This window comes from Sorex araneus, chromosome 2 (genome assembly GCF_027595985.1).
Source record: "Sorex araneus isolate mSorAra2 chromosome 2, mSorAra2.pri, whole genome shotgun sequence".
Taxonomy (NCBI): domain Eukaryota; kingdom Metazoa; phylum Chordata; class Mammalia; order Eulipotyphla; family Soricidae; genus Sorex; species Sorex araneus.
In genome coordinates, this window is record NC_073303.1 from 246247025 (window position 1) to 246269734 (window position 22710).

Here is a 22710-nt window from a genome sequence, read left to right on the forward strand (position 1 = left end):
CTTGGCGGTGCTCAGGGGGGACCATCTGGGATGCCTTGGATCGAACTCGGGTCAGCCGCATGCAAGGCAAAAATGCCCTGCCCACTGTCCTATCGCTCCGGCCCCGAGTTTTCCCTCTTGAGGAGGGCTGGCAGCGTCGAGGCCAGGCCCAGCCTCAGTTTCCCTTCTTGCCCCCAGAGTTCGGAGTCAAGCTGGGCAGCCGGATCTTCATTAAGCACATCACGGATTCCGGCCTGGCCGCCCGCAGCCGTGGCCTGCAGGAAGGGGACCTCATTCTGCAGGTGAGCCCCGGGCTCCAGAAGATTCTGCAGAGGGCTCCCCTGCAGGGAGTGCCCTGTCAAAGGATGGCTTCTGCTCGTTGACTCCCCACCCCCACCCCTCAACCCGAGGGTTTGTTTCCAGAACTTCAGACTCTAGCGAGAGACTGGCTGTGGGGCTGCTCCCCAGATCCACCCCAAGGCCTGGAAATTAAAGCCAGACTCCGCCAGGAGTGTTCCTTGAGCGCAGAGCCAGGAGACAGCCCGGAGCATCGCCAAGTGTGGCCCCAAAACGGAAAATAACAAACACTGTTTTTAGGAGTCTGCGGCCAGTGATTACCCACAGAAGAATCTAAATTACTCAATTAGTCTTTTTTTTTCTTTCTTTTTGGGTCACACCCGGCGATGCACAGGGGTTACTCCTGGCTCATGCACTCAGGAATTAACTTGTGGCAGTGCTCGGGGGACCGTATGGGGTATGGGATGCTGGGATTCGAACCTGGGTCGGCCGCGTGCAAGGCAAACGCCCTACCCGCTGTGCTATCGCTCCAGCCCCCAAAATATGTGTTGTTCTTTTTTTTTTTTTGCTTTTTGGGTCACACCCGGCGATGCACAGGGGTTTCTCCTGGTTCTACACTCAGGAATTACTCCTGGCAGTGCTCAGGGGACCATATGGGATGCTGGGATTCGAACCCGGGTCGGCCGTGTGCAAGGCAAACGCCCTACCCGCTGTGCTATTGCTCCAGCCCTAAAATATGTGTTTTTTAAAAAATTATTTATTTATTAAGTTTTTTGGCTTTTTTGGGTCACGCCCTGTGATGCTCGGGGCTTACTCCTGGCTCTGTGCTCAGGAGTTACTCTTGGCGATGCTTATGGGATGCCGGAGACTGAGCCTGGGTTGGCGCGTGCAAGGCCCGCTCTCTCCCCTGATCCTTTGCTCTTATAGAAGTGACCTCACTGAGGTGTTGGGCTCATGCCGGGCTCTGCGCCTGGGGGTGGCTCCAGGCCCTGCCAGGTGACTGTGCGGTGCCAGGTGTGGACCCGGGGCCTCCCGCTCACAACCCTGTGCTCAGCCCTTTGCCCCGGCCCCTGGTCTTCCAGATCAATGGGGTGTCCAGTGAGAACCTGTCTCTGGGTGACACCCGGCGCCTGATCGAGAAGTCGGAAGGGAAACTCACGCTGCTGGTGCTCAGGGACCGTGGGCAGTTCCTGGTGAACATCCCTCCAGCCGTCAGCGACAGCGAAAGCTCTCTCCTGGACGGTGAGTGCGGCAGGAGAAGGGGCCCGGCAGGGAGGACAGGGGACACGGGGGGTGCTGGGCAGGGGCAAGCGGGCATCCGGGAGCTGGTCCCAGAAGGAGGCTCAGAGAGGGACAGCAGCTTGCCCAAGGCCACACAGCAGGTCTGGATCTCCCCAAGCTCTCCCCTGGTCTGGGCCCCTTGGCCTTGCTGTGCCCCACTGGGAAATGGGCAGAGCCGGGGGCCGCTGAAAAGATGGCATCTTCCCTTCCGCAGACATCTCAGAGCTGGGCTCCGAGCTCTCACAGGCGCCCCCCTCCCACGTGCCACCACCGCCCCGACATGGACATCAGAGTCCAGACACCAGCCGCAGCAACTCCCCTGAGTATGTACCCGCCCACCCAGCCCCATCAGACTGGAGGGGTCGGGCAGGAGAAGAATGTGGGCATAGTTTTTTGTTTTGTTTTTTTCACCTGGAGGGTGAGCCTCGAAGGTGCAGTACTGGTGGGCTGCCTGGAGGAGGCGGTTTCTTTTGGGGGAGGGGGGTCCTACTAAGCGGGGCTCACTCTTAAGCAGGAGTGATCCCTGAGCGCAGAGCCAGGAGTAAGCCTTGAGCACCGCGGGGTGTGCAGGATCAGCTCGGCAAATGCAGCTCTCTGCACGCTGCACTGCCTTACCCCCGTGTGTTCCCGCCAGGGAGAGGCGCACGTATCGGCGGGAAAGCTCGGTGGATTCCAGAACCGCCTCGGAACCACGTGAGTGGACAGGGCCGACCTGGGCCGGGGGTGGTCCCTGTAAGCAAAGCAAGGGAGGTCTGGGACCTCCTACCCTCAAGTAAGGGGTTTGGTGGTCACGAGGGCTGTGATCTTGCAGACTCACCCAGGCCCAGCAGCTACGACATCTACCGGGTGCCCAGCGGACAGAGCATGGAGGACCGTGGGTATGTTCTGCACGGTGCCCTGCCCCTGCCCTCTGCTCCACCCACGGGTGTGGGGGGCGGGGTTCCCCGAAGCTCCGCCCAGGGAAGGGCGGGATTCCCCGTGGCCCCACCCAGCGATGGGCGGGGCTCTCCTGCGGCCCCACCCACCCATCCGTTCCCTCACTCTCCCGCAGGTACAGCCCAGATTCGCGGCTCGTCCGTTTCGTCAAGGGCGCGAACATAGGATTGAAGCTGGCTGGGGGCAATGACGTGGGCATCTTCGTGTCGGGGGTGCAGGAAGGGAGCCCGGCCGACGGGCAGGGCATCCAGCAAGGGGACGAGATTCTGCAGGTGAGGAGGGAGCGCGGGCATGCTGCAAGGCTCTGCCCCGAATCTGCTGGTCTCCCTCCCCCCCAGCCCTGCAACCTCTCTCTGTCCACTCTGAGGAGTGGCAAGACCCCCAAACACAATGGAACCTTTTGTAGACGAAGCCCTGGCCCTGGCCGGGTTCTGGCCTTATCCTGGTTCTGCCCTTGTTACCAGTGTCCCAGCTTTGCTAGTTTAGCTCACGACCTTGTCTGGGCACATCCGCTTCGTCTCCGCGGTGACCTTGGGGGCTTCTGTTTTCAAAGTCGTGGCCTTCTCTTGCCCCTGCTCGTGACCTTGAGTATACACTGGCCCAACAGCTCTCTTGCATTTTTATTTTTTATTTGTTTTTTGCTTTTTGGGTCACACCCGGCGATGCTCAGAGGTTACTCCTGGCTCTGCGCTCAGGAATTACTCCTGGCAGTGCTCAGGGGACCCTATGGGATGCTGGGAATCGAACCCAGGTCAGCTGCGTGCAAGGCAAACGTCTTACCCGCTCTGCTATCGCTCCAGTCCCCTCTCATGTATTTTTAGAGGATGGACACCCCTGCCCCAGCATCCTGGGAGCCCTGGTCAGGCCGCCCCAGTGGGTGTCTGGCCCAGGGTACAGTGCTTTGTGGGAGGATGCGTTGTGGGAAAGTCCCACCCCCCCATCTCCAGGGCTTTTGATGCCAGGTGGCGGGGAGGGGCAGCCTTGTTCCTAATGAGGAATTGGGGGCTTTCTCCTGGGGTCCTGACCTATCCCCGCTCTCCGGCTGGCAGGTGAATGACACCCCATTCCGGAACCTGACTCGGGAAGAGGCTGTGCAGTTCTTGCTGGGGCTGCCAGCAGGAGAGGAAGTGGAGCTGGTGACCCAGAGGAAGCAAGACAGTGAGTGTGTGTGTGTGTGTGTGTGTGTGTGTGTGTGTGTGTGTGTGTGGCGAGACAGTGAGTGTGTCAGTGTGAATGTGCGTGGGTGCATATTGCATGTGTGACCATGTATACATGTGTGTGACCATATGTGCATGTGAGACCCTGTGACCATATATGCATGTGTGTGATCATGTGAACATACGTGTGCATCTGTATGATCATGCATGCAATGTATGATCATGTGTGGATGTGTGTGGTTATATGAGCATGTGACTGGAGTGGCAGGACTGGGCACGGGAGCCCTAGGTGAGGGTGAGGGTGCCCAGCTGTCCGGCCCCGTGGCCCCCTGCTCTCTCCGCAGTCTTCCGGAAGATGGTGCAGTCTCGCGTGGGTGACTCCTTCTACGTGCGGACACACTTTGAGCAGGAGCCCTCCCCTCCCTACGGCCTGGGCTTCACCCGAGGGGACGTCTTCCACGTGCTGGACACGCTGTACCCAGGTCCTGGGCACAGCCAGAACCGCGGGGGCCAGTGGCTGGCAGTGCGCATGGGCCGAGACCTCCAGGAGCTGGAGCGGGGTATCATCCCCAACCAGAGCAGGTGGGGACTTCCCCCCACCCCTGGGTGGGTCTCCCTGTCCGGGCTCAGTTTCCCCATGCTGTCCCTGGGAGCATGGCTGGTCGGTCCCTCAGAAGCCTGGGCGCCCCGGTCTCAGGTCACTCCACATAGAGGCTTCACCTGCACACGTGCTTCCTGTCGGGTTCTGGGGGGGCAGAGTGCGGGGCTGGCTCCGCGGCGGACCCATCCGCAGATTCTACAGGGGCCGCTCTGCAGCTCTTTGGGCCTTTCTCTGCACCCCACCTGCCATGTCCCCTGCCTGTGAGTGACTTGCCCGCGGGTGCCGGGCTCCACTAGGGTGTCCTTGGGGGCCTGTCCTTGCGCTTACCTGGCGCCTTCCGCCCCACCCTCCCAGGGCCGAGCAGCTGGCCAGCCTGGAGGCGGCCCAGCGTGCAGCGGGCTTGGTGCCTGGCGCCTCCTCGGCGGGCTCCAGCGCCAGGGCCGAGTTCTGGAGGCTACGGGGGCTCCGTCGCGGGGCCAAGCGGAGCAACCATCACAGCCGTGAGGATCTGTCAGCTCTGACCAAGCAGGGCCACTACCCGCCCTACGAGCGAGTGGTGCTCCGAGAAGGTGGGCCGGGGGCGGGGCATGGGCCGGGGGCGGGGTGATGTGTGGGGCGTGGCTGCTGTGATGGGGCGGGGCTCGGGCGGAGGCTGGGCGGGGCTGGCACACTGAGGCAGGGGAGTGGGCGTGGCCTGTGTGATGGGGCGGAGGCTGGGCGGGGCTAGTGTGATAGGGCAGGATGGGCGGAGCTTGGGAGAATTCATGGTGGGCGGGGCCGGGGTTTAGCTTGGGCTGGAGTGGTTGGGGCTGGGCTAGTGGGCGTGGTCTGTAGGGGCGTGGTATTGAGGGGCCCAGGGTTGGTTCCAGGGCAGGGGCCAAGGATTTTGATCTACGTTGAGGGGACCAGGGAGAGCACAGGTTCAGGGGTACCCGCTTTGCATGCGTGGACATCGGGATGGCCTCGTAGTCCCAAGAGCCGCAGAGCCAATCCCTAGCCCTGTTTGGGGGTCCCCTCCGGAGGGAGAATGTCAGGACTGGCCCCGGGGCTGGAGGATGGCGTTTGCATCTTATTCCCTGATCACCACAAGGTGAGCACAGAGCCAGAAGTAAGCCCCAAGCACTACCACGCATGGCCCCCAAAAACAAAAACATATTTAAGTCCTTGGCTTTTTCTCCTCTGGAGATACTCATTTCTCTCTCTCTCTCTCTCTCTCTCTCTCTCTCTCTCTCTCTCTCTCCCTTTTTCTCTCCCTCTCCCTCTCTCTCTCCCTCTCCCTCTCTCTCTCTAATCTTTCTTTTTTTTTTTTTTTTTTGCTTTTTGGGTCACACCCAGCAATGCACAGGGGTCACTCCTGGCTCATGCACTCAGGAATCACCCCTGGCGGTGCTCAGGGGACCATATGGGATGCTGGGATTTGAACCTGGGTCGGCCGCGTGCAAGGCAAACGCCCTACCCGCTGTGCTATCACTCCAGCCCCTCTTTCTTTGTTTTTGAACCACACCTGACAATGGTCAGAGGTTACTCCTGGTTCTGCACTCAGGAATTACTCCTGGCAGTGCTCAGGAGACCATATGGGATTCCAGGGATCGAGCCCGGGTTAGCCAAGTGCAAGGCAAGTGCCTTCCCCACTGTACTATCACTTGGGCCCCTACCGATGGTCTCTCTAGAAAAACATTTTTCTCTTTTCTCCCCTTATATTTCTTTAAGTAAATTTAAGTAAAATAATCTTACTTCAAAACAAACGAAAAACCTAACACCTCTGCCCGGGAGATGACTTAAAGAACCAGAACTTCGGCTCCGTACCCTGGGCTCCGGGTTCCATTCTCAGAGACACATGATTCCCCCTGAGCACTGACGGAATCAGCTTTGAACACTGCCAAGTGTGGCCCAGAAACTGAAATAGACACAACTACCCGCTAATTTCTGTGTCCAATGAGGATAAAATATGATAGTTGCATGTCTGTGTGGAGCAAGAAATTTTTTTTTTTTTTAATGGGAAGGAAGGCCCACACCCAGCTGTGTTCAAGGCTAACTCCTGGCTCTGTGCTCAGGGATCACACATGGTGGGGTTTGGGGGACCATATGGGGCGCCAGGGATTTTTGGGTCGGCTGTGTGCAAGGCAGGAACCCTACCTGCTCTCTGCCCCTTTTATCTTTTGCTTTTTTTTTTTAAGCTTTTTGGGTCACACCCAGCGATGCTCAGGGGTTACTTCTGGCTCTGGACTCAGGAATTCCTCCTGGTGGTGCTTGGGGTACCCTAGGGGATGCTGGAACCGAACCCAGGTCGGCTGCATGCAAGGCAAACGCCCTCCCTGCTGTGCTATTGCTCCAGCCCCTGTCTTTTGCTTTTACTCTAAGAAATGGGGGTTTCAGTGACAGAGGGACACCTGGGGTCTCAAATGGTCACGCCACCAAGATCCCTCTGAGCCAGTTGGGGGCAGTGCTGGGCGAACAGCCACAGGGTGACTGGGCCAGGCTTTGTGGGGCCCCTGGTGTCACTTTTTCTTTCTTGGGCCTTCCACGCATTGTTTTGGGGGCCGGGTGGTACTCAATACCATACTGGGCTGGCGGTTTAATAAAAGGGCCTGAGTGTGTGGTGTTGGAGCCTTCTCATCTACACCTCCTGGTGCTTCGGGCTCTCCGGGGCTGCAGCTGGGGGTGCCCAGGGCATCATGTGTGCATCAGCGGTGCCAGCGGTCCAACTAGGGTCTGCCAAATACAAGGCAAATGCCTTAACCCCTGTACTTAACCTCTGGGTCCCTCTATCTCTCTCTCTCTCTTTTTTATTTTTTTTGTTTTGAGGGCCATGTTTGGTGGTGCTCATTGCTAACTCCCGGCACTGCACTCAGGAATTCCTGGAGGGACACAGGGAACTCTCTGGGGTACTAGGGATCGAACCTGGGTCTGCCACGTGCAAGGCATAGCAACCCACCTGCTGTACTATCAGTCCAATGGCCCTGCTTAGTCTTTTTTTGTTTTGTCTTTTGGCCACATCTACCAGTACACAAGGCTTACTCCTGGCCCTGTGCTCAGTAATCCCTCCTGGCGGGAATCAGAGGACCTTATGGGATGCCAAGGGCCGAATCCAGGTTGGCCTCCTACAAAGCAAGCGCCCTCCCACCTCTGTCCTAGTGGTCTCGGCTCCAGAAGATTCTTTTAAATAACAGCTCCCTGCAGTGAGCTCTTGGGATGGGCTTCACTGTTCAGGGGTCCAGGTTCCTTCCATCGTGTCCAATCAGGGTGGAAATTGGGTAGAGCTCCCCATTTAACCACAAAAGCTACAACTCAGACCTGGCGCCTCGCTTCTGCTTGCACCCCATTGGACAGAGCCGAGTCCCGTGGTCAGCATCCAGCAGCAAAGGATGCTGGGAAATGTAGCCCTTAGTTGGGCAGCCTTGGGACTGGCAAAACCTTTTTATTTAGTTAGTTATTTATTTTAATGAATCACCATGAGATAAAGTTACAGACTTGCAAACTTTTCGTGATTATGTTTTGGAACTGGCAAAATCTTACTACTTTATTTTTTAAAATGATTTTTAGGGGGCTGGAGCAATAGCACAGTAGGTAGGGCGTTTGCCTTGCACACGGCCGACCCGGGTTCGATTCCCATCACCCCATATGGTCCCCCAAGCACCACCAGGCCAGGGGTAATTCCTGAATGCATGAGCCAGCAGGAATAACCCCTGTGCATCGCTGGGTGTGACCCAGAAAGAAAAAAAAATTTTTTTTTAAATTTTGGGTGACACCAGTGATGCTCAGGGGTTACCCCTGGTTCTGTGTCAGGAATCATTCCTGGCAGTGCTCGGGGGACCCTATGGGATGTCGGGGTTCGAACCTGGGTCAACAGCGTGCAAAGCAAGCACCCTCCCCGCTGTACTATTGCTCCAACCCTCAATCTTCGTAATTTCTTAAGCTGTCTCCTCTTGTGACCCTGCTGTTGCCCCAAGAAATGCAACAGAGGCGAGCACTGCCAGAAACACTTCGTTTTGGTCCTTGTGTATCCAGAAACCGTTTCCTGCTGCCAAATGTTTCTTAGTCCCAGGGCCTAGGGTCTTGCCTCACGCCTCGCTCAGAGAGGCTCGCAGCCGGGGCCACCGAGGGGGTCCTGATGACTTTGCTTCTCTGCCCCTCAGCCTCTTTCAAGCGTCCGGTGGTCATCCTGGGCCCCGTGACCGATGTCGCTATGCAGAAGCTGACCGCGGAGATGCCCGACCAGTTTGAAATCGCAGGTGAGAGATCAGCTTCCCTAACGACCCCAGGCTACAGCACTTTCGGAGTCCTTGGGGTTGAGGTGGCTGATGCCGGGGTGTTTGGGACAAAGATCACCAGTGAGGCGGCCTTACCTCCTCCATCAGTCTCGGAACTGTGTTCAGAACCTCAGAACCCTTTTCCTGACACGCACGGCCGGGAATCATTCCAGCCAACAGGCACCTGTTCCTTTTTTTATTTTTTCTTTTTGGGTCACACCCAGCAATGCTCAGGGGTTCCTCCTGGCTCTGCACTCAGGAATGACTCCTGGCCGTGCTCGGGGGACCCTATGGAATGCTGGGGATCGAACCCGGGTCGGCCACATGCAAGGCAAATGCCCTACCTGCTGTACTATCACTCCGACCCTTTTTTTGCTTTTTTAGGGAACTCCCCACAAAAATAAACCACCCAGTGATGCTCAGGGGTTACTTTTGGCTCCGCACTCAGGGATCACTCCTGGCGGTGCTTCTCCCTCCTCTGTGGTCCCCGGACCCTGCCGCTTACCTTGATCCCGGGCTGTGATCTGACGTCCCCCAAGTTCTAGTGCCTCGTCTGCCAAGTGGTCAGGGGTGGCTTTCCCTTCTCGGGAGGAGGTGGGGGTCCAGCCCAGGAGGGGACGTGGCCTGTGGGCTTTCTCTCAGGGCTGTGTGGAGCAGGAGCGGGGCGGGGGGGGGGCAGGGATGGGGGAGGGCGGTCAGATTCCAGGGGCCGGGATGACCCTCCTGCCCCGCCCCCACAGAGAGCATGTCGCGGACCGAGAGCCCCTCTAAGATCATCAAGCTGGACACAGTGCGGGTGATCGCGGAGAAAGTGAGCACCCCGTCTCGAGGGGGGCCCCCCCAGCCGTCACACCCATCTCCTGAGTCCCAGCAGGCCCTAAGAGCCCGTGTCACGCTGGAAAGGCACAGACAGGGCCCAGGGGGACGCGGGGCACACACCCTCCTCTCGGAGCCCTGCCCTCCCCGCTGGTCTGAGCTGGGGGCAGCTTGGGGGGGGGGTCCACACTGACCCCGGGCTCCAACTTGGGGTCCACTTCGACCGCCAGTTCCATTCCTGTCTCCCAGTTTGGGGGTCCCACTTTGACCGCTGGTTCCATCCCATTCCCCAACTGGGGGTCCACTCGGACCGCGAGCTCTGTCCCGATTTGGAGGTCCACTCCGATCTTGGGCTCCGTCCCTGTCCTGACTTGGCGTCCGCGCAGCCACGGGCTCCGTCGTCCTCCCGGGCCGTTTCTCCTTCTCGCTGCCTCCCCTGCCGCCCCCCCCCAGTTCCCCCTGCCCTCCTCTCCGCCCACGGTCCCCCTCTGCCCCCCTGACTCTGCTCCCTGCTCGCCCGCCCTCCCTCCCCGCGCGAACCCCAGGACAAACACGCGCTCCTGGACGTGACGCCGTCGGCGGTGGAGCGCCTCAACTATGTCCAGTACTACCCCATCGTGGTCTTCTGCGTCCCCGAGTCCCAGAAGGCCCTGAAGACCCTGCGCCAGTGGCTGGCCCCCGCCTCGCGCCGCAGCACCCGGCGGCTGTACGCGCAGGCGCAGAAGCTGCAGCGCTACAGCGAGCATCTCTTCACAGGTGGGATGGGGGCCCGGGGGCGCAGGCCAGGGGCCCGGGGCGGGAGGTGGGTGTGTGGCGAGCCCGCGGTGCTCACGGACTCCGCCCTGCAGCCAGCATCCGGCTGCAAGGCCTGAACTACAGCTGGTACGAGGAGCTGAAGGCCGTGATCCGCGAGCAGCAGACCCGGCCCATCTGGACGGCCGAGGACCAGGTACGGGGCCTGGGGCAGGGCTGGACGGCGCACGGGTGGGGCAAGGCTCATTCATTTCCGGCCGGGGCCGAAGCACACCACAGACCTGGATTCTATACACCGCCCCCCCAAGTATAGCCAAGAGTGATCCCTGAGCACAGAGCCGAGAGTCAACCCTGACCACTGCCAGGTATGGCCCCCAAACCAAGTTTGGGGGTTCCCAAGCATCAGCACTTCACCAACTGGCCGGGTAGCTCGGTGCTCAGGCCTGGCTCTGCGGGGTGCCAGGGGCACAGGGGTCACCCCAGTGGTGTTCAGGGTGCCCTGGAGGTACACGCAGCAGCGCCTGGTTGAATCAGGGGTTCCCGCAGGCAAAGCCTGAGTTCCTGAACTGTCTCCCACCCCCCAAACAACTAACAACAACGGGAAAAAAAAATAATAAAGGAGCTGGAGTACAGTGGGAAGGACATTTGCCTGGCACGTGGCCGGCCCGGGTTCGATTCCCAGCATCCCATAGGGTCCCCTGAGCAGCACCAGGAGTAATTCCTGAGTGCAAAGCCAAGAGTGACCCCTGTGCACCGCCAGGTGTGACCCCAAAAGAAAAAAAAATGAATGATTTGACCTGAGGTTCTGGTTTGACCTGACCCCTGGAATATACTGGGGCCGGAGCTCGTAATGGGAGGTTCGGTCTCAGCAAAGCAGAGGCCCACGGTTGCAAGTCCTCTTGGGGTCAGGGCGGGGGTCACATGGAAGGTGAGGGGCAGATCTTTTCCCGGCGGTGCTCAGGGCTGACTCCTACCTCTGTGCTCAGGGGTCACCCCTGACGGGGCTTGCGGGACGCTCCGGGATGCCAGGGATCAAACCCGGGTCAGCTGTGTGCACAAGGAACACTTTCCCCACGGTGCTATCAGTCCGGCCCTGAATTCTTTCTTCTTGACAATTACAATTTTCTTACAAATTCTTACAGTTTTCACTGCCTGAAGCTCAGGGGCTTGCGGGGGGGGGGGATGGGGGGAGGAGGCCACGCGGCCGTGCAGGCAGTGCTCCCTCTGGCAGTGCTCACCTGTATGGGTTTGGGGGTGCAGGGACCCCAGCCCCAGGGCTCCCCTCCCCGACCCCAGACCAGGGTCTTGCTCTGCTTTGGGGTTTGCTCTCTGGGGTCCAGTGCTCGGTCTGTGATTGGCGAGTGCCCTGGAGTCAGGGGCTGGTTGTGTATGTGTGTGTGTGTGTGTGTGTGTGTGTGTGTGTGTGGCGGGGTTGGTCCAGCTCTGTTATTCGGTTATGCTGGTTGTGTGTGTGTGTGTGTGTGTGGTGGGGTTGGTCCAGCTCGGTTATTCGGTTATGCTGGTTGTGTGTGTGTGTGTGTGTGTGTGTGTGTGTGGTGGGGTTGGTCCAGCTCGGTTATGCTGGTTGTGTGTGTGTGTGTGTGTGTGTGTGTGTGTGTGTGGTGGGGTTGGTCCAGCTCGGTTATGCTGGTTGTGTGTGTGTGTGTGTGTGTGTGTGGCGGGGTTGGTCCAGCTCGGTTATGCCTCGCACCCCGGCAGCTGGACAGCACCTCGGAGGACAACCTAGACCTGCCCTACCGTGGCCGGGCCGACAGCTCCGCGGACCTGAGCTGTGACAGCCGCGTCAACAGTGACTACGAAACGGACGGCGAGGGCGGCGTCTACACGGACGGCGAGGGCGGCGTCTACACAGACGGGGAGGGCGGGCTGCACACAGATGTGGACGACGAGCCCCGAGCACCAGCCCTGGCCCGGTCCTCAGAGCCCGTGCTGGCAGATGAACCCCAGAGCCCCCCTCACCACCACCAGCGGTCCTCGGAGAACTGGGGGGCCCAGGTGAGCAGGATGTGGGGGTCGGAGGAGGGTGTGTCCCCTGCATGGTCGCGGGGTGATCGGACTCCAGGAACCGGGGCTCCCTCCCGGTACCCGAGTGGCTGAGTCAGGGGCAGGTGGAAACCCAAGTCATAAAGTCAAGTCGTATCTGGCCGTGGGGCACGGTGAGCGTCTACAAGGGCACACCCAGCCACTCGTGCAGACACCCTTAGCTCAAGTTCCGGAACACGGGTACTTTAGAGTTTCTGGTGACAAATATTTACTCAGCACTTATGTGGGGGTGGGGGAGGGGCGGCGTCAGTTCCCCGGGCACGGTTCCCAGACTCTCCCAGGGACACGCCGCTTCCCTCCCCGCAGCCCGGGACATGGCAGAGCCCCTGGACAGCTTTGGGTGGATGGATGGACAGTCCACAGGCCCCTGCGGAGGGGGCGATTCTGTTCGCTGGGTTTTGTGTTGTTTTTGTTTGGGGGCCACACCCCGCGATGCTCAGGGCTCCCTCCGGGCTCTGCACCCAGGGATTGCTCCTGATGGGGTGTCGGGGATGCAACCCTGGTCTGCTGCGTGCAAGGCAAGCGCCCTCCCTGCTGTCCTGTTGCTTTGGTCTCTGCTGTTTGCAGCCTGGCTGCACAGCTGGCCCCTGGGAGTGGCTGTACTTAGCCCAGATGTGCCTAGTCAGAGGTGCCCCTTCCTGACTGGGTACTGGGTGCTTAAATAATTTTTTTTTTCTTTTTTGGTCACACCCGGCGATGCACAGGGGTTACTTACTCCTGGCTCTGCACTCAGGAATTACTCCTGGACGGTGCTCGGGGGACCCTAGGGGATGCTGGGAATCGAACCTAGGTTGGCCGCGTGCAAGGCAAATGCCCTCCCTGCTGTGCTATCGCTCCAGCCCTTGAATATCTTTTAGTGGTGAGGTGCCCCTTTTGTGCTCCTATGGACAGCCGGATGCAGTCTGGCCAGAGATCACGTGTGGTGCCACCGGGACCACACAGGGCCCGTGTGGCAGTGCCGGGGACTGAGCTCAGGAGCCTGTGCTAGCAAGGCAGAGGCATGAAGCTGCCGCTCGGACCTCCGGGCTGGCCTGAGCCCCGCCCACACTCTTCTGCTCCATACCCGGTGGAGGGTGGGGGGGCTGGCTACTCTGAGCCCTGCCTGGGGGTCGTTCCCGATGGGGCTTGGGTGGCAGCTAGAGCTGCCGACTGAGCCGGGAGCAGCATGAAAGCACACACACACTCCAGCCATCCCGGCCTGCAGCCGGCATGCCCAGGCCCCCTCCGGACACACGTCTCGCTGAGGAATTTCCCACCCATCCGCAGATGGGAAACGCCCCCACTCCTCCCTTCTGCTGACAGGCTAACGTGACTCCACCAAGGTCTCTCCCAGTTTCGAAATCGGGGCTGGAGAGAGAGGACAGTGGGCGGAAACACTTGCCTTGCACGTGTCCAACCTGGGTCCTGTCCCTGGCACCAGGTTGGGTCCCCAATTTCAGCAAGGAGCGGTTCCTAAGCACCCCTGGGCGTGGCCACCCCCCCACCATACCCCCAAACCAGGGCTGTGTTGCAGGCGTGTGGGGCCAAGAGAAGGGGGCGAGTGGCTATTCATGTCTGTCAGGCAGCAGGGCGAGTGTCAACTGTCCTTCTCTCTCACAAGGTGGAGGGCCGCCAGCCGCAGGGTCAGTGGCGACAGGACAGCATGCGGTAAGAGCCCCAGACAGTACACCTAGCCTGACACTCTGCTCCTGGGCTTTGAGAAGGGAGTTTTGAATCATGCTATGCTGTCGTGATGCTTCTAGTCAAGGGGGCGAGATAAAGGCAGACAGGACCGTTCCTCGCCCATGTTCTCAGCATCCCAGAAGGAATCGTGCCCGTGATGGTTGGAAAGCCACAGAGAAGGCGGCAGATCTGGGAGTGGGCGGGGCCCGGGAGGAACTGCCCCAAAACACCTGGGTGTGGGCTGGGTGGGGGCACGGGAGAGACCACCCCCACAGATCTGGGAGCTGCATCACTGGGCAGAGCCATGGGCAAAACCACCACCCCACCCCACCCAGCCATGGGCAAAACCACCACCCCACCCCACCCCGTAGTTTCCAATGCCGGAGGAGCATTGGAGTTGGGGTTCAAGAGGATGTGTAGGAGTTCGTGAGGAAGGGCCACCCTCCAGATGCTTTTCTGGCTCGTCTCTGTCCAAACCTACCAAGCTGGGCAGGGCCCGTTTATGGGTTAAGGTCATGCTTTCTCCACCTGCAGCCTTTCTTCTATTTCCTGATTTCCAGGACATATGAGCGGGAAGCTCTGAAGAAAAAGTTTACACGAGCCCGAGATCTGGAGTCCTCAGATGAAGATGGGTACGACTGGGGCCCAGCCACCGACCTGTGACTCTCCCAGGGAGCCAACGAGCCCGTCCTCCCTTTGCCTGCTTGGAGCCGAGGCTCTGTCTTCCCATTCGGAGCCCAGAACCCTGACACCCTTGCCTGGTCTGTAATAAACAGAATATTTTCACAGCGACTGCTTCCTGCGGCTTCCGGGAAGGGCAGGGGGCACTGCTGGGGGGCCCCAGACACTCCGGGCCCAGACCGTACCCGTCTGATATGCATTTAATTTGTCATGTGCGCCACAGAGCGCTGAGAATCCTTTGGGGTCCAGCCAAGGCGGGGCGCGGAGGGCCTAAGGCACAGTGGTGGGCTGGTGGGGGCGGGGCCGTTCACACGTACACGGGCTGCTCCTGGCCAGTGAGCAGGCGGAAGGTGGCGGCGGGCATGGTCTTGATGTGTACCTGGGGGCAGGGAGGGGCGAGAAGAGGTGGGCAGCTGGGGGGGGCAGCTGCAGGGAGGGCCAGCCCCTGACACCTCTACCGGCCCCCCCACTGCCGGCGCACCTCAGTGTGGGCCTCGGTCAGCAGTTCGATGACGCGGGCGTGCGGTGTGGCCACCACGCTCTGCCCGTTGATTTCGATGATGCGGTGACCAACTCGCACGCCACCGCGTTCTGCAATGCCGCCGCGGAGAAGGCTGCAGATCTGGGGAGGGAGGCGGGGGCGTGGTCTGGGTGGGGCTCCGGCAGGGCCCGCCTCCCAGGGCTAGGAGGGCGTGGCCTGGGGGAAGCCATGGGTGAAACCTCTAGATGGCAGAAGGGTGGAGGGGCGTGGTCTGGGCGGGGCTCCAGGAGGGACCGCCCCCACAAAGCTAGGGGGCGTGGCCTGGGCGAAGCCATGAACGAAACCACCCAGATCTGGGCGTGGCTTTGGAGGGGCGTGGCCTGGGCGGGGCTCTGGGAGGGACCATCCCCGACCGTCCTAGAAGGGCGTGGTCTGGGAGGGCCCCCATAGAGCTAAGAGGGCGCATCCTGGGCGGCCCTCCTTAAGGGACCGCCCCCACGAGCGCTCAGAGGGCGTGGCCTGAGGAGGGGCGTGGTCTGGCGGGGCTCTGGGAGGAACCGCCCCACCACGCAGATCTGGTGGGGAGACGGACTCGGTCTGGTTAGTACCGCTCCCCAGATCCAGGAGGGCCAGGGCGGAGCCACAGGCAGACCGCCCCCAGGGCGCAGATTGAACGATTGGACGTGGTCTGGGCGGAGCCATGGGCGGGACCACCCACCCCCCCAGCCGCATATGTGCCCTGCACTGGGCCTCACCACGCCGTCCTCCACGCAGAAGCCCAGCTGCTCCCGGATGTGCGGCCGGCGGATGATGGCTGTGGTCACTGGCGGGCAGTGCACGATGCTGAGGGTAACGAGGGTCTGAGACTTCACCTCCTGTCGGCCGGAGATGGCGGGTTTGACCTAGCTTCAGACCCCACCCCCAGGCCTCAGTTTCCCCCCTCGGGGTGCCAACAGCATGCAGCTCCTTCCGGCGGGCACCCCCTCTCTGCCCCATGCCACCTGCGGGCACTCACGCGGACGGCGGCCTGGCAGGCGGCCAATGGCAGCCCCACCAGGCTGGTCCCGTTGATGGCGGTCAGGCGGTCCCCAATGCTGAGAGCCCCTGAGCGCTCGGCGGGACCCCCGTGCAGGAGGTTGGCGATGACGGCCGTGGGCAGCAGGGACCCCCAGCCTGACTCCACCAGGGCCACGCCCAGGCCCTCGCCCCGGCGCTTCTCGATGCACACCTGGCGGGCAGGAGGGAGTGGTAGCGCTGGGCAGGGTGGGCCAGTGGGGGTGGGGCGGGCTGGGCATGGTGGGCCCGGAAGGGGTGCGGGCTGGGAGGCGCCCCGACTCACCTCCCTGCAGTTCTCGCTGTTGGAGAAGTGATCCAGGTCGCCATTGTGCAGGTGGCCGGGCCCGGGTGTCCCTTGGTTCTGCTGGGCAGCCACCTGGCTGGGGTCCAGGCCACTGTCCTGCAGAAACTGGCTATAGGCCACGGCGAAGGCCTGCCCGATGGCTTGGGCGATCAGCTGGGCCTGGGGGTGGGAGCGGGATGCTGCATTTGATTGATTTATTTAGGCTTTTGGGGTCACACCTGGCGATGCACAGTGGTTACTCCTGGCTCTGCACCCAGGAATTCCTCCTGGTCGTGCTCGGGGGACCCTATGGGATGCTGGGAATCGAATTCGGGTCGGCGGCATGCAAGGCAAACGCCCTACCCAGATGCTGCATTTTAAAGGGTTTCCACTAGGGGCTGGAGCGATAGCACAGCGGGTAGGGCCAGGAGTAACCCCTGTGCACTGTTGGGTGTGACCCAAAAAGCAAAAAAAAAAAAAAAGAGGTTTCCACTAAAACTGATTCCCAGGGGCGGCGGCTTGCTGCCGGGATACCCGGGGTGGGGGTGGGGGTGGAGAGGAGGGAGTTTAGGGGCGTCGCCCTGGGGCATGGGGCAGCTTCCCCTCGCCGCCCCCGCTCACATCCTCGGAATGGAAGACGTGGCAGATCATGCGGTAGAGGCGGCGGCCGGTGGCGTGCGGGGCGGCCCTCGTCAGTCTGCGCCGGGCCATGAGCACCAGCACGTGGCCGAGGTCGGCGGTGTAGGACACGGTCTGCAGCGCGTGGTCCATGAGCGTCTCCTGCGCGGAGAAATGGCGGGTAGCGCGCGGGGCCCGGCAGCCCGCCCACGTCCCCACCCCGGGGCTGGCCTGTACCTGCGAGCCGGCCGTCAGCACCTTTACCCTCTTTGTGGACACGAAGAGGTCGACGTCCGTCATGGGCTGCGACTCCCCATCAGGCGCCTGGAGGGTCGGAGATGGGGGCCCCCAAAGACCCCCAAAGCCTCATCTTGAGTCCGGCGGGCCTCTGGGGGTCGTCTGCGGACCCCGCCCCGCCGCCCCGCCCTGGACTCACCTTGACGCGGTCCATGGCCTCCTGCGCCTGGGCCATGCGGGTGCTGGGCGGGGGGTTCCGCTCTGACACCAGCTGCGTGGAACCCAGGTACTTGGCCCCGAACACCACGCCATCCAGGAGGTCCTCGTGCTCACAGGGGCCAGGGACTGCTGGGGGGACAGTAGTGGTGATCCCCCCTGCCCCACCACTGGGCTACCCCAGCAGCCTGAGCCAGTGACCCACGTTAGCCCTCACTCTGGAACTGTCCACCTCTCTCAGGCTGGCTGGGTCCGGGGTGCAAAGGGCTCTCGGGGCTCTTTCTAGCACGGCTGGCAGCCCCGCATCCACACGGTGAAATCCCAGCCCGCCCACACTCACAGCTGCCTGTGCCCTGCCTTGCTTGTTGCTTTTGTTTGTTTGGGTGCTACATCTGGCGATGCTCAGGGGATACTCCTGGCTCTGCGCTCAGGAATTACTACTATGCTCAGGGGACCCGATGGGGTGCCGAGGATCGAACCCGGATTGGCCGCATGCAAGGCAAATGCCCTACCCACTGTACTCTCACTCCTACTCTGTCCTGCCTTTTTCTTTTTGGGTCACATCCAGCGATGAACAGGGGTTACTCCTGGCTCTGCACTCAGCAATTACTCCTGGCGGTACTCAGAAGACCATATGGGATGCTGGGATTCAAACCCTATTCAGCTGCGTGCAAGGCAAACGCCCTACCTGCTGTGCTATTGCTCCAGCCCCTGTCCTGCTTTTCTATGAACCCCACATTTCTAGAACATACAGCCCTGGTTCTAAAAGCCACCTGAACAAAACGTGTGTGTGTGTGTGTGTGTGTAAACCCCCTAGACGGATCTGGAATTGCGCTCATCCCTTTCGATCCTGCTTGATCCACTCTGTCCCTTCCCTGTTCTAGAAATTTCCCATCAGCCCAGCAGCATCAGAGCCAGGTCAGAACCTGCCCTCTGCATGTGGGAAACTCCAATTTAGAGGCTCATTCAGGATTCCAGGACTCCCGAGCAGGCTCATAGCTGGGGTTCTCCATCACTTGGATCTCTGCGGAGTCTCTGGTTTCCTCACTCCAGGAGCTCAGAACTGGAGCACCCGCCAGCATGTCCTGAAGTTCTTGGGGTTCCACCGCATCTGCGCCCAGCTCTACCAGTTACCAGAACTCTAGCCCAGAAGCAAAAAGGTTGGCTCAGAACCCAGCCCTGAATCAGTTTCCAGAACCAGAAATCTAGACCTGTGAGCAGTTCTAGAATGCTCTTACCTTTTGTTTTAGTCTTTTTGTTTGTTTGTTTGTTTGTTTAGCAATAGGACAGCAGGAAGGGCATTTGCCTTGCAGACCTGGGTTCAATTCCCAGCACCACACAGAATCCCCTGAGCCCCTCCAGGTGTGATCCCTGAGTGCAGAGTCAGGAGTGAATCCTGAGCACTGCCGGATGTGATCCCCAAACAAACAATACATTGTAAGACAGACCCCAGTTTTGAAGCCCCTCGGTGAATTACAGGGACAGCTGGCTCTGTCCTTTGTCCTTCAACTCCTAAACATTTCACCACCACCTCCATCCTGGGGTTCCAGATTGTCCTGGGTGACAGGCAGCCACACACACGGGCCGTCTCAGGCTCTGGGATGGGGCTGGCGGAGACAGCCCAGAGCCGGGCTCCCAACAGCGAAAGGCACATTGGCCTTGGATGTCGGACAGGAGAAACTGTAAAAGATCCTTGTCACAAAAGCTGAAGAGACGAAGAAGTCCCATGCCAAGTGTAATGTCCTGGAAGCTAATGGTAATGGGGCCCTAGAAGTGAACGTGGATAACGGGGTTCCAGAACTTAACACGGTTACCTAGAAGTTAAAACCTAACAGGTTTTACCTTTCCTGGACTTCAAGATGAGTCTAGAACCAGCCTTATCCACAGGGCTGGAACGCCCTTGGGTGTCTGTACCTTGAAGTACTAGTTGCCTCAGATTCTAGAACTTTTTTTTTTCTTTTTGGGTCACACCCAGCGATGCTCAGGGGTTACTCCTGGCTTTGCACTCAGGAATTGCTCCTGGCAGTGCTTGGGGGACCATATGGGATGCCAGGGATCGAACCCGGGTCGGCCGCGTGCAAGGCAAACGCCCTACCCACTGTGCTATCGCTCCGCCCTAGAACTTTTTTTTTTTGGAGCCCCCGCCTATGTTGCTCACGACTTCCTTCTGGCTTCACACTCAGGGGTCCCTCCCGGTGATACTCAGGGAAACATCCGCGATGCTGGGGATCGAACCCAGATCAGCTGCGTGCAAAGCAAGCGCCCTCCCTGCTGTACTATGGCTCCAGCCCAGGCTCTAGAACTTCTGTGCTTTATTCCAGAACGCTCTTGCCAGCCTTGGTTCCTTTAATCTAGAACTAGGGAGTTTTAGAACTCCCTAGGTGAGTCAGAGCTCCACCCCATAGTTCTAGAACCTTCTTGGAATTACAGATAACCAGTTACTCTCCATACAATAGAACTTACTCTTTGACCTATAACCTCTGTTCAGAGGTGTGTGTGTGTGTGTGTGTGTGTGTGTATGTACATTCTAGAACATTCCAGGTGGCCCTAATTGTGTGTGTGTGTGTGTGTGTGTGTGTGTGTGTGTGTGTGTGTGTACATTCTAACACATTATTCCAGGTGACCCTAATTGGTTCTCCCAATAGTTTTAGGGCAGAGATTAGCAAATTTTTCTGTAAAGTGCCAGTAATTTGCCTTTGTGGGCGAGACGGTCTTTGCTGCATCTACTCAGTTGGGCCATTCCACCACAGGGGCTGCCGCCAACCACTCCAAAATGAAGAGGCATGATTGTGTGCCAATAAAACTTTATTTGTACACACTGAAATTTGAACAGCATGTCATTTTTCAGGTGTCAAGAAATATTCTTTCAGGGGCCAGAGAGATAGAACAGCCATAGGGCTCTTGCCTTCCACTCTAGTCATCAACCGGGGTCTGTTTGATCCCTGGCACCCCGTATGATCCCTGAGCACAGGAGTAAGTCCTGGCCAGAGTAAGGTATGGCCAAAATCCCTCCAAAACCAAAAAATATATGTATTGTTTACAACCCCAGCCAAAAAACACAAAACCAAATTTCACTCCCCCACCCCAATCAAAACTGCTATAGGACCGGCCTGGTATAGGACTCAGTCGCAGAACATGTGGAGGCCTGGATTCCAACTGTGGCAGAAAACAATGTCAAAGGATTTTTTTGTGGGTCAGAGTGACAGCAGGGAGGGCATTTTCCTTGCACACCTGCAAAGACCCAGGTTCAGTCCCTGGCATCCCATATGGGCCCTGGAGCCCTGCCAGAAGTCTTGGAGCATCGTTGGGTGTGGCCCCCAAGCAAAACAAACAAATATATACACATACACATATATAAGGGGCTGGAGATACAATATGCTGGGTAGGGTACTTGCCTTGCGCGCATCTGACCCGTGCTTGAGTGTTTGGTCCCCGGCATCCTATACGTTCCCCTGTGCCGCATCAGGAATGAGCCCTGAGCACAGAGCCAGGCGGAAGCCCCGAGCACCACTGGGTGTGACTCCAAATTAAAAAAAAAAATGCAACAGCTGTATTTGCTCACAGCATATGACAGCATGGATGCTATGCCCACTTGGCCTGTGGGTGGTAATTTGCCAACCGCTGCTCTAAAACCAACTGCTCACCCGTCTGCCCCAGCACCCCGCCTCTCTCTAGGACATCCTCCAGTCTGTCAACCCCCGCAGGCCACCAGGATTCGGTTTAAAACCCACCTGCCGTCTCTCTACAAATGAAAACAACTTCTCTAGAAGTGGACTCCTTCCTGGCTAGCTCTGTATGAGATTTGGGGAGCCTGGTTGAGGCTATTCTGTACCCCAGAGCCCCTGGGCCAGGGTGGACAGGACACTCACCCTCCGGGAGGGCAGGGCATGAAGTCGGGGTCTCGGGGCTCTGGAACGAGACAGAAGAGCGGCCGGCTGAGCCCCTGCTTGGCCCCGCCCCGAGGAGGCGGCCCGAGGGGCGGGGCAAGCTCTACCTGGGCCCCCCGGGGCGGGTCTTCGGGGGTCACCAGCGGTGAGGTCTCCAGCCAGGCTTCCGGGGAGCTGCTGGAGCTACGGCTGCTCCCCCGTTCGGCAGAGGCTCCCTCTTCCCACTCGGGGGGGCCCGGATCCTCCGGCAGGTCCTCAGGGGGCTGCAGCAGGCGGGGGGCCGGGTCTGGGGGCTCCTCGGGGCTGGGCTGGGCAGGAGGATGCTTTTCGCCGTGCAGAAGGCTCAGCAGGTCTTCCCGGTCAGCCTCGGTCGACAAGAGTCCGTGGGCTCCAGCTGTGTCCGGGGGGGCCAGGCCATGGCCAGTGGCAATGTGTAGGGGGCAAGGGGGCGCATCGGGGGCCAAGCCCACCAGATCTCCAGGCAGGGCCTCAAACTGCTGAACAAGATCCTGGAGACGGGTCCCGTCCAGGTCCATGCGACTCAGATCGCTGGGGCCTCCAGGGGCTGGGTCCCAAGGGCAGGCCGGGGTGGGGTCCTGGCAAAGTGTCCGAGGGTCTTGGGGCTCCTCCAAGTCCATAGCCGGGGACCCTGGGGGGGACTGGGGAGCCGTCAGGAAGTCCATACCTGGACCCCACACTCAGGGCAACATCTGAAAGAGAGAACAAAGATGCGATTTTCTGGGGGATGGGGTGACGCGTGCATTTCTCTAACTGGGGTCCCACAGAGGTTGTCATCGAATTCCCACAGTGTCCAGGGCGCTGGCAGAGGGGCTCCAAATCTAGGGGGTGGGGGAATCCCTGGAACCTGCCCAACCCCTCCACCGCCCCACTCAGAACCCCAAGGTACACACCGGCCTGCTGCCCGGCCCTCGCCCCCACCCGTGACCCCTGCCCCCCGGCCCTGCTTCTCCCAAGCTCTCAGCCACCACGCGGAGCCCCGCTGGGGTTCTAACCTTGCAGGCGCAGCCGGTCTAGAACGGGGGTCGTTCAGACCCCAGAACTCTGGAAACCCTGTCCAGGAGTTCAGACCCAGGATTCCAGGCTTACTGCCGGATTCCCAAGGCATCAGGAAGCGGACCCTCATGCAGACAATTCCGCTGTCTCGCTCAAGATCGCCCCCAGACCCCGAACCTTGGGACGCAGCCTGAAAACTCAACTGGAGCCCGAGACGGAAAGTTCAGTCTCCCACTCTCATGCAGACCCCAGCCTCAAAGCCCGCGAACTCTTCCGAGGGAGCCCGCTCCGCCCCGCGGGAAAACTCACTTCCCAGTCCAAGGTGGCTTCACCCCGCGTAGGTGCCCAGAAGCCCCCTGTCCCGGGACAGCCGGATCCGTCCCGGGTGCGCGCCGGCAGAGAGCTCAGCGCCTTCTGCCACACTGGGCATGCGCATACGCG

At 59.9% G+C, this 22710-nt stretch overlaps 2 protein-coding genes across 4 annotated transcripts in view; one reads left to right on the plus strand and one right to left on the minus strand.

Moving 5' to 3' along the window:
• TJP3 (tight junction protein 3) overlaps positions 1–14490 on the plus strand; it is a 32642-nt gene extending 18152 nt beyond the window's left edge. Inside the window, exons 6-21 of the mRNA XM_055129050.1 lie at positions 178–281; positions 1359–1518; positions 1772–1880; positions 2192–2250; positions 2369–2435; positions 2609–2765; positions 3543–3651; positions 3995–4232; positions 4606–4820; positions 8388–8483; positions 9242–9312; positions 9863–10073; positions 10166–10266; positions 11790–12086; positions 13735–13781; positions 14357–14490. Coding sequence (XP_054985025.1) covers positions 178–281; positions 1359–1518; positions 1772–1880; positions 2192–2250; positions 2369–2435; positions 2609–2765; positions 3543–3651; positions 3995–4232; positions 4606–4820; positions 8388–8483; positions 9242–9312; positions 9863–10073; positions 10166–10266; positions 11790–12086; positions 13735–13781; positions 14357–14459 — 2144 coding nt within the window. The 3' untranslated portion in view covers positions 14460–14490. The remainder of the gene's footprint in view (positions 1–177; positions 282–1358; positions 1519–1771; positions 1881–2191; positions 2251–2368; positions 2436–2608; positions 2766–3542; positions 3652–3994; positions 4233–4605; positions 4821–8387; positions 8484–9241; positions 9313–9862; positions 10074–10165; positions 10267–11789; positions 12087–13734; positions 13782–14356) is intronic.
• A 177-nt stretch (positions 14491–14667) lies between these two features.
• On the minus strand, positions 14668–22710 carry APBA3 (amyloid beta precursor protein binding family A member 3). Of its 3 annotated transcripts, none has more exons than XM_004614833.2 (11): positions 22579–22710; positions 21363–21965; positions 21238–21277; positions 17352–17497; positions 17153–17239; positions 16919–17077; positions 16298–16477; positions 15974–16186; positions 15714–15833; positions 14959–15099; positions 14668–14856 (listed from the first exon to the last, which is right to left on the minus strand). In XM_004614833.2, exons 2-11 carry the CDS (start codon positions 21936–21938, stop codon positions 14785–14787), a joined length of 1734 nt encoding a protein of 577 aa, XP_004614890.1. In that variant the 5' UTR covers positions 21939–21965; positions 22579–22710; the 3' UTR covers positions 14668–14784. The 3 variants fall into 3 exon arrangements, with proteins under 3 accessions (XP_004614890.1, XP_054985027.1, XP_054985026.1); XM_055129052.1 differs by having other exon boundaries at positions 17352–17500; XM_055129051.1 differs by having other exon boundaries at positions 17352–17500; positions 21100–21277.